The sequence below is a fragment of the Scatophagus argus genome, chromosome 2, assembly GCF_020382885.2.
Source record: "Scatophagus argus isolate fScaArg1 chromosome 2, fScaArg1.pri, whole genome shotgun sequence".
Classification (NCBI taxonomy): domain Eukaryota; kingdom Metazoa; phylum Chordata; class Actinopteri; family Scatophagidae; genus Scatophagus; species Scatophagus argus.
This window is the reverse complement of record NC_058494.1, coordinates 7,963,349-7,973,818: the sequence shown is the minus strand read 5'-3', so window position 1 is coordinate 7,973,818 and position 10,470 is coordinate 7,963,349. Positions and strand designations below refer to the sequence as shown.

The following is a 10,470-nucleotide window of genomic DNA, read 5'->3' as shown; positions in this document are numbered from 1 at the left end:
GTCAGATGTCTGAAAAAAGGATTATATTTTAGTTTTCAAAGTTATTCACATCACTCTTGCGTGGCATCAAAATGAGATTATTTGGTTTGAAGAAAATCTTTCCACCTAACCCAGCCTCACACACCTCGCCTATGTCCATGGCATAAGCTGGTTAAGATAAGCGCCAGCAAAATAGGGGCAAATTCCCTCATCTTTAATGCAGTTGAACATACAGGTAACAGGGCCTATCTTGCATAGTCCCTCACCGCTTTCTCGTCTGACCCGACACGGAATTAAAGGTTGAACCAGCAGCGAGAATTCATCACATCTTATCTCAACATCCCAGTCGGGGCGCCCAATGTCGTTTACCGTGTGGCTAGATTACTTCTTTTAAAATGCTCTCTCCCTCTCTCCCTCTCTGTCGGTACTTCAGGGACCTACTCCACATCCAACCCCTCAATGTCTAACCTTGGTTCACGAGATCCCAGCACTTTTAACGAAATGGGGTCCAATCATCTTGAACTCAAATTAGAATCTATTTTTTGATTCTCAGAGGTGTTAGGTTCATTAAAAAAGCGAGATTGGCAGCACAATAAAGAGGGTCAAGCAACTTAATCGTTTGGCTGCTGCCTGCAAGCTGAACGTGTCAGTCCTCATCGAAGTAGTCTGTGTTCTCAATCTTTCTTTCTTTCTTCCTTCCTTTCCTAAAAGCATTTTTTTTTACACATTTTACAGCTTGACCTTATTAATGCAGATGTTGTAGCAGTGTGAGTCTCAGTAATGCTCAGTAATGCTTTGCTTTTCCATTGCTCCTCCTGACACATTTGTTTACCAGCTTTAGAGAATCACTTAACAATATCTCACTATCCTCTTTCTTGACTCCTCATCCAGCTGAGCCGCTGTCAGGTGTTTTACCGGAAGAAGACTCCCAGGACTCCCCCAGGCTGGGAGTGGCTCACGGTGAGCCCCTGAAAGGGGACCCGGATCTGCTGACCTGCGGCCAGTGCCACTCCCGCTTCCCCCTGGCTGACATCCTGCTGTTCATTGAACACAAACGGAGGCAGTGCCACGGGAGCCTCTGCACAGACAAGCCTCTGGACAGGCCACCCTCCTCCCCACTTGCCTCACCCCTCTCCACGTCCTCCTCTCATTCGCGGACCCATCAGCAGCACCCTCGGAGGGCGTATCATCCCGTGGAGGTGGCTGTTCAGGTGTCGCCGCAGGACGAGGATTGTTTATCTGCGCCTTTACAAGGAATAATCCCTAAGCAGGAGAATATCACAGGTAAACACAGTGGCAGCTTAAAGTGGCTGCCACTCTTGAGTAAACAAATGAGCAAGAAAAAAAAAGTGGGAAGTGGGTCTTTATGATCTAAAGGTGTACATTGCGTGCGTGACCCCACTCTGAGGTTCGTGGAGAGCGTATTTCAAAGGGGAACAAATACTTTTTTAGGTTTCCTGACTTTTGCTTCTGGTAGGAGAGTCGCATCTAATCTGTATAATGTGAGTAATGTCTGCCACTGCACTTTGGTGCTGCAAATCTCCTTCAGCTGAGCCATGAACTTGCAGTTGATTGTCAGAAAAGGAAACATTTGCAGATAGTGAAAAAGACACACACATAGACAGACAAAGAAACTCATTATGAAAGAGGGAGAGACAGAGAGAGAGAGCGAGAGAGAGACAGAGAGAAACGATGGATCTCTTTGGGTTTGTTGCTGCATCACAGATGTGCTCAGATCCTGTGGCCTCCACATTCCCTCTCATGTGGTTGTGAGAGATGTATCTCTATCCCTCCCTGGCTTATTACACTGCCATATCTCTCCTTCCCTCAAATATGTGCCTGCAAAGACTTACTCTGATGCTAAAATTAAAAAGAGATAGAAGAGAATGTAATTATGCTGAACTGTCAAGGAAGAAGCGTTTATTTGAGGAAACCTACGGCCACTAATTGTCAGTGTTTTCCTTGATTTGAGTAATTAAGGACTTCTTAAGGCAGCTGGTTTGTTGTTTGTCCACCAGGGCTAAATGAGGCTGTGGTGAAAACATGAGTTGCTGTGCAAACAAGCATGGGTCCCTTATGACTGGTTTTACAAAGTGGGGTTTGATTTTGATCAGCCTATTTCAATGTTTATTCATTTCCTTTAACAGATCCAGTATCGTGCGCCAGATTGGACCGATTGTCTGGGCAGTTGTGATTTAATTTGATGCCAATTCAGGCTAAATGCACATGGAGTAATGCTCAATAATGTGCACTACTGTACCGGATTAGTCAGCGCTGCAGCTCTGCAGATGGCATTGTAAAGGGGCCACGGTTATGTGTTGTTAACTCGTCAGCCCACTGTCACACAGAATGACCACTGTTCATTAGTGTGCAGTTTGTTAAACATCTGCCCTGTGTATGAGGACAAACACACACACACACACACACACACATCCAACATGCCTCTTGGCCTTGTCAGCTGTTCGAACATGCTTTTCTTTGCTCATTTAGACCATCATGCAGCAGAGTTCACATGATATCATAAGGTCATGAGCACTGTGAGCAGAGCTTTATTTATCAACCTTATGTCTTGGCTTTGTGTAACAGTCAGGCTTTTCTGTGTGTTGTAATGAATAGATTAATTGCGTTGTATGTGCAGTTGGGTCATGAGCTGTTATGACACCTCATCTGATTGTGTTATAACCCTGGTATACCACTTTCTTGTGTAAAACTTGAGAGGAAGAAAACATTAGTATGTGAGGTTAATTTTACAAACAGAGAAACGGATAAATCTGTGTGGAAATATAGCCAGTGCACAGGATAGTCCACAAGTCAGTTGCATGGCCATAAATCCCTGCCTCCCTCCACCTCTGTTTTCTGAGTCCAAAGATTGATGGATCCAGACTGGCAGTGCCAGCCCGCCACCCTGTACCCCATATGCTAGCTGCCATGTTTTCTCACCCTGCTCAGTTAGAGGCTGACACTGAGATGAGGCATCTCAATACATTCTGTGTCTCTACCACACTGGCCGTATGTCCGGTTTGTTTCAGGAATGTGTCTTACATGTTTCACCCCTAAAGATTTACTACATCCTGCCACACTGCATACACTCAAAAGAATGTGACCTCCTCCACTTCTCCTGAAATGTCATTCGATGCAGATTGATTTCTGTATGGGCAGCCTTATACAGACAGGAGTTCAGGTGAAACTGGGGAAAGTAGCTGTTGAACTAAAGGAGGCTGATACCCAGGATGTTTGAACTTGGAGGTGTGGGGCAGGGGGTTTGGACAGTTGTCTGTAATACACCCAGAGCTGGAAATGAGGCTGTGCCTCTTACTCTCCGTCTTTGGGACAGCTGAGGTCGTCTGGGAGTCTCACGGTTGCAGCTGGGGCTGGGGTCTGCAGTCTGGAGCTCGGGGCCGTTAGAAGAGGGCAGAGCAGCCTGCGTGCCATCATTTGCATGATAAACAATTTAAGATATGCATAGGGACACCGTAGCTTGTCTCCACATTATGGATGGCCCAGAAAAAGAGCAGATGACGTTTTCTCACACAAACTGTGTGACTGCAGTGTAGTGTAAAACTGGATTTATTTTACAGGATGTAATCACAGGCATAATGGTGAAGTGGATTCATAATTTTTATTTACACTGTTTACACAGTCATTGTTCCATGGACTAAATGTGGTTGTTATCAGTGCTATAAATGCTTGTTGGCCTTCCTAATTTGAGTCATTGAAATAAGATGCATTTAAATGTTATGATTAAGGGCACACAGCTGCATTATTCTACATAGGCTTTATCATGTCCTGTGTACTGTAATTAGTATTTTTACAAACCATTTCTCCCCAGAATGTTGTACTACATTCTTGCTCATACTACCACATTACTGTGTCCTGTATTTATTCATCCCAGCATCAGCATCTCGTGCATTCTCACCAGTGTAGCCGTGTCTGTTAATGAGACCGCTGAAGCTCCTCAAATCGACCAGCATCTCACACTTCTGCCTCTTTCCAGCAAACTGCCTCAATTGTAACCTGGAGTCTGAATCAATACTGAGTTAATTATGGCAGCCACCTTTCCCCCTTCTTTTTCTTTATAAGGACGAAAACATCCAAACAACACATTTCCCATAACACCTCTCTGTAGCTGTAGCGAGTCTTCTCGCAGCAGCTTGACTGTCCTGTTTGTCCCTGTGTGTTGTGGAGACAAAGGTATTTAGCAGACTCCGTATTGGCACTGTGCCACCTTTCTCCAAAGCACCAGCCCCTCGGCTGTCCTTATAAGCACACACATATACACACCGGGTATCTGAACTGGGGGGCTGTGCAGTGCATGGAGAGTGTGTTTGCGTGTGTGTGTGTGTGTGAGTGGTGGGGGGCGACAGGCCACTTCCTTGGTAAGGATATTTTTTCCTGTGACCAGTGTGTGCATGCATGTGGGTCACTTTGCAAGTGCACATGTGGTGTGTGTCTTTGTTTTCAGTGATCACTTTAATTGATACTGAAAAGGCACAGATGAATGTTATTGTAATTATTGGACGCCAGCTAATATTTTCACCGTAAGTGCTCTATTGTCTGTAAAAACTGATTCTAATTTGATCCTACAGTTGCTCTGGGCACTGATAAAATCTGTCCTATTTTTGGATATGGGCTGCACTAAGTTTTAATGAAGGTGAACAGAAATGGTTTTTAGGATGAATTTTTCATAGAAGACATTTTTGTATTCCGAAGCCAAGCTCTAAACACCCACAAATGTTGTCAACGGAAATTCGTCAGCCTTTGTTGTTGGACTGAGTGTTAGTGGCTCTGGCTGCATTCAAGTACTGAAGTCTAGTGGATGTTTACATCTTGAGTGTGGATGCAGTGTTAACCTAATGTGTGTGCATATGTGTGCATGTGAGTATGTATGACTGTGGTTTTGACCACTTAAACTGTTTATAGCTTTCCATGTGTGTGTGTGCGTGTGTGTGTGAGAGAGAGAAAGAGAGAGAGTGTGTGTGTGTGTGTTGGGGGGGGGGGGGGGGGGTCAGGCTGTTTGTTAAGGCTTTACTACTCTGGGCGTGCAGGCTGAACATGAAAGGGTCTTTGACTTGGCAAGCCTCGCCTGAGGACACCCCTCTGTGGCCCATGCCAGTCCAGACTTGGCACTCAGCACTGGGCCTGAGGGACGGGCTGGGCCCTAAATATGTGTGTGTATGTGGCTATGTATGTGTGTGTGTCTGAGTGTGTGTGTGTGTGAGAGAGAGAGAGAGAGAGAGAGAGAAAGAGGGAGGTAGCAGAGATGTATCGGTGTGTTAACGCAATGTTTTGTGGGTTTAGGAAGCGACTGAGACTAATGGTGAGGTGACTGGTGTGTATGACTGACAGCGGGAGTGGGTGCTTGTATTTAGGTACATACTTAGGTGTGTGTGTGTCTGTGTGTGAATGTGTTGTCCTCAGGGCTCCTGGCTTGGGCTTCCTGTGTCTCTGTTTGTCTTCTAACAACCCTAGTACCACAGCCTCAGGCCATTCAGGTGGAGGCTAGTTCAAGTATGCATGCACACACAGACACGCAAACACACACACACACACACACCCAGCCAGTTACCAGCCCACAAATGTACACAGACACACACCTGTTTTGTGAACACAACAATGCCTCCCCCATCCCCATTTATTGATGCACACACACATACAGTGTAAACCCCCTCCTGTGATCCTGTGTTTTGTCTGGAATAAGTGTGTTGTGGAAGAGGCCCCGTGATGTGCCGTGAGTTGACGAGATCTGTCAGAAACATATGATACTTATTTCAGCCTGCTCCCTGCTGTTTTCCTTCTTTGCCTTTTTTCCTCCCTTTCCGTTCCTATTCTCTCTGTCTGTTTTACTCCCTCTCTCACTCACACTCTCTCTTCATGCATCGCTCCAGTAGTTTGTCTCGAGGGACTGGAAACTCTAGGTTTTGGCTACATTGGCGTGTCTGCACCTCTTAAAGGCTTCCAAAATCCACTCTAGAGCTCATTCTCACTCTCACTGATTTGGCTGCACAACAAGCCAGAAGACACACACAAATACACACACACACACACACGTATTACAGACACATTTGCTGCCTCTCTCTATCCCCTCTACCTACTGTCAAATGAAGCTATACGACAGAAACAACCTTGTTTGTCCACAGCTGCGTCACACGGGATGAAAAAGTATCCTCGGAAATAAGCGTGTCCTGCCTCTGTCCTGTCAATAGCGTGGCAGGCAGTCACATCATTGGGTCAGGGGTCATCTGACAGCGTCAGGGCCTGTCACGCCAGCCGCCGGCTTCACCACCTGCAGGTTAATGACTTTATTTTTAGACAGAACAGAAACAGAGAAGAAAAAGTGCCTTTGATACAGCTGTAGCTCAGGAAGTGGCAGATGAGAGCAAAAAAGACAGAAGTGGTATTTTAGGAAGTTGGCCGGTTAGTTTAGGGTGAGAATGAGAACAGAGGCTATTTTTTTCCTAAAAAAATAACCTTTAAGGTCCTCATTAAGGTCACTGATTGAAACTGATCTAGATTTTATCTGTGAGTCTTAATCATATCATCACACCCTGCACTTTTCAGCATGTCAGCTCTGTCGCCGCTGTTCCTATCGTGACTGCAGTGTTTAAAGCTGTGCTCCTGAAGGACCATTGCTTTGTCTTTCTCCCACCAATGGTGATAATTCTGAGGCCATGGGAGAGCCACAATGACGAGGACGTTGTGTTAGACTGAACCCACAGATCTTGGTCACTATCTGTGTTCCTCTACTATCTGCCCCACTGCAGGTCCCAGCCCTGGGCTGGTCCTTCAGAGTGTGCATGTCAGTGGGTGTGTGCAAGTCTATTTGTACCTTTTGTATGTGGGTGGGTGGTCGTCTACAGCTGTGTCTCGCCAGCCTTATCTCAACCAGAGAGATACAGGACAGAGAGGGCCCCCTGTGTCTGGTGTTACACTTGTGAAAACTCACAGTCCTCTGTTTGTGTGTCTCTGTGTGCGTACACGAAAGAGTGCATTACCATGTACATATGCATGCAAACCATGTCTGCTGCTACACTTTTTTCATAAATGTATACTAATAGGTTGCTGTATTCCTCTGAGGGTTTTGTGTTCAAAAGCTCATTCCCTCCTAATAGCGCAAGTTAACTGTACATTTGATCTTAGATTCAAATCCCACATCTTTTAAATGATGATCAGAAGTTAGGGGCCTCATTCATTTTTAAGAGAGTGTTAATTTGGTTATTAGAATCACTTTAGGCTATATGGTGGTACTGGTGTACTGTAGTTGCTTAGCACAAAAGAAATGAGTTGGCATAGCATTTGAACAACACACGCCATCATCATATCATTTATGCAAGGATGCATGCACACACACACACACACACACTCACTTACACCTCCACTCCATCCCCCACACCAAACTGACCCACAGCCCTCATCGCACACAGACACACATGTATAAACGCACACAGATATGCACACTCCTGTCTCAGGCACCCTTTACTTTTGCAGGCTGAATCTCACTGATAACATGCTGGCGCCCTCATTTAAATTTGAAGCGCTTCTTTAATCTTCAAAGGCCTGATTGCTTTATGAATATGCATGGACTGAGCTGACTCTCAGTTCATTACCTTGTTGTAAATTCTAATGACCATTAGGGCCCCGCGCAGTAATTGCCAATTGTTTTGCATTTTTGATTAGCCCATTACCGGAGCGCATTCTGAACATGTCTGCCCTGCTTGCCTGCCAGGCCACGGCAAGAAGCAGAAGGAGGGAGGGAGAGATGTGAAGGAGAGAAAAAAGGGAGAGTGTGCAAGGGAAGGCGGTGTGAGGGGTAGTGAAACACGGTTTAGGCAACCTTAATTTTGATTCTTGGCTCAGAATGTTAGTTTTGTGTAGGGAGGAGAGTGGGGTGACCTAGAGGGGGATAAAAGACACAAGGCGAGAAATGTAAAACTGGATGCTTGCTAAACAGGCTTGTCTCTGCAGAGTGCAAGAGCGTGTACCTGACTGCATTTATGTCAGCGTGTGTATTTGTTGACTGTGTGCATGGATGTTCGCCTGACTGTGTGTGCATGTCCAAGTTTGCGTGCAATTCGGTGAGTTGGATGGGGTGGGTGATGTGCTGGGAGTGGTGAGGAGATTCTGGTAGTGCATCCCAATGCGCGCTGTGCCTGGGACTTATGAAAGATTGATGGCTCCTAGCAGAATGGCGTTGCCCTGCTACAACTTGATAACATCTAATGGATAATTTAGCGCTCTAAAACCGGCAGGCCGGTCCCCCTCTCCAGCAGGCTTGAGAGGACAGCAGCTGCTGGGCTTTTGGGGGCTGCTGCTGTGTGCTGGAGACAAGCACGAGGACAAGCAGAAAGAAGAGGAAGAAAGGAAGTGAAAGAGGCAAGATGAGAAAAAGAAAATGAGTGTGAGTGTTTGTGTGCCCGTAATTTAATTGCTAGTTCCTTTCCCATGCCAGAAGTGAGCTCAGAGTGTCACAATTGTTATCCTGGAAACTCTCTAACCCCTTAATTACAAGCACCTTGCCTTGTAAACGTTCCTGAAACACCCATTGCCAGTGCTTTGTGGACAAAGAAGCTGAAGTTGTTTCTACATGTAAGGCACTCTGACAGTTGTGTGTCATTTCTGCAAGTCCTCCAGCATAGATCAGGTAGAAACAAAGCAAAGGCAATAAAATGTTTAATTAAATTATATTTCATTTAAAGAAACTCAAAATAAATAACAAATGCCAAAGGTTAGAACATTCTGAGCCAGAACAGTACTATAAATCCCTAAAATGCGATTGCAAAGTACACTCTAGTTCACCCTCACTGATATAAAGTTCATGACGCCTTTCAGAATAACGCGAAACGAATCAGCAGCACACACAATACAGCTTCCACTGCGACCTTCATAGAGGTAGGATTTATAGTGGCTGTTTAATTAGAGTGCATTAATTTTAGCTAGGTGTGCATAAAAACCAGCAACTGACTGGCAACTGTATGACTTCATAAAGTTTAGATCAATTAGCTGGCCTGTGGGACAATTCACCATGCTCTTTTGCTGTCGTGTCCTTATTTTCCTACTTGGTGCAGTTTCAACATTGCTGCCACCCATTAATGAGCAGAAAAAAAACACATGGAATACCACTTCACCTGGGAAAACACCCGCTACAGACTATTTCCATATAGTGGACCTGTGCTTCAATGCTGAGACCTGCTACCAGCATAACTGAATCCATAAATGTTGCAGGATCCAGGTATAAAAGTGACTGTTCTTTCTGTCTCTCTCTCTATCACACACACACACACACACACACACACACACACACACACACACACACTCACAACATTTATAATCTCCGTAGTGATTACGCACAGCTCCTAGACCTACTGTCAGTCTCTTATTCCCTGACTATTAAGCTGTTGACAGTTTGGTAAATTGTCCCACAGTTTGACCTGAGGGGAATCGGAGAGGGGTCCGCAGAGTGTGTCTCTCCGAGGTGTGGAGAGAAAGCGGCCCACGTGTGCATGCTGTTCTTCGCTCTGTGGCATTCCTTCATGTTGAAAGTTTGTCTCATTTAACAGGAGTGGGTGTATATGCATGTGTGTGTTGGGGGGGTGCATTGGCACAGAGAAGGCGGGGGTGTCTGTCTTTGCTCTGGTCTTGGAGGGGCCAGGAGGGGCCACAACACAAACACAATGGAGAAATTGTCCAGTTCAGGATCAGCTAGAGCAAGAAGCTTGTCAGGTTTAGCGAGCTTGCTGGCTGGTCTGTGTCCAGCCTGTGTATGTTCACACTCACACACACACACACAGAGATTAAGAGAGAGACGTAGCAGCAGCAGGGTCCACTATGGCCAAAGGAGTCTCAGGCAGACAGCATGATAGATGGCTTTGTTAAAGGGTCCCAGGGTGTCCCCTGAACTTGAAGCACTCTGTTTATCTTGAATAGGAGAAGCACAGAGTGTTGGGGGCAGTGAGGAGGCGGAGGAGGAGGAGGAGGAGAAAGGGAATGATATAGCTTTCAAGGGAAGGGAGAGAAAGGGAGTGGAGGAGGAGGAGGGAGAGGGAGAGTGAGGGCCTGTATCTGGGCAGGCCTGGCTGGGGGTTGGGGAGGTTAAGGGGGGGTCGTGAGCAGGCATGGCTGCTACAGAGACAGAGAGGAGGGAAAGAGGGGGATGGGGCAGCTCTCCTAGTAGCTGTCCATTAACAGATGAACTTGGCAATGGTCCAGGCCTCAAAGGTCTTGGGAGACAGGCACACACACATGCACATGCAGACACACACATGGATGCACACTTCCCTGGTACCTGCTGACTGTGGATGGAATGCCACCACGGCTCTTTTTTGTCCAGAGGCGAAAGAGGACACGTCTCTGGTTCACCTATGTCAGAACCAGTTCAGACCGGTTAGCCAGCCAGGCCGAAGGAAGCAGACGGACAGGCCTCGTTGCCTGGCCCTCTCTCTCTCTCTCTCTCTCTCTCTCTCTGTGTCTCTTCTCTCTCCAGCTCGCCTCCTCTCA

At 46.3% G+C, this 10,470-nt stretch overlaps 1 protein-coding gene across 1 annotated transcript in view; it reads left to right on the top strand.

The window, feature by feature from the left end:
* Window positions 1-10,470, top strand: part of bcl11ab (BAF chromatin remodeling complex subunit BCL11A b) — a 35,752-nt gene that overhangs the window by 2,237 nt on the left and 23,045 nt on the right. Inside the window, exon 2 of the mRNA XM_046404989.1 lies at window positions 871-1,263. Coding sequence (XP_046260945.1) covers window positions 871-1,263 — 393 coding nt within the window. The remainder of the gene's footprint in view (window positions 1-870; window positions 1,264-10,470) is intronic.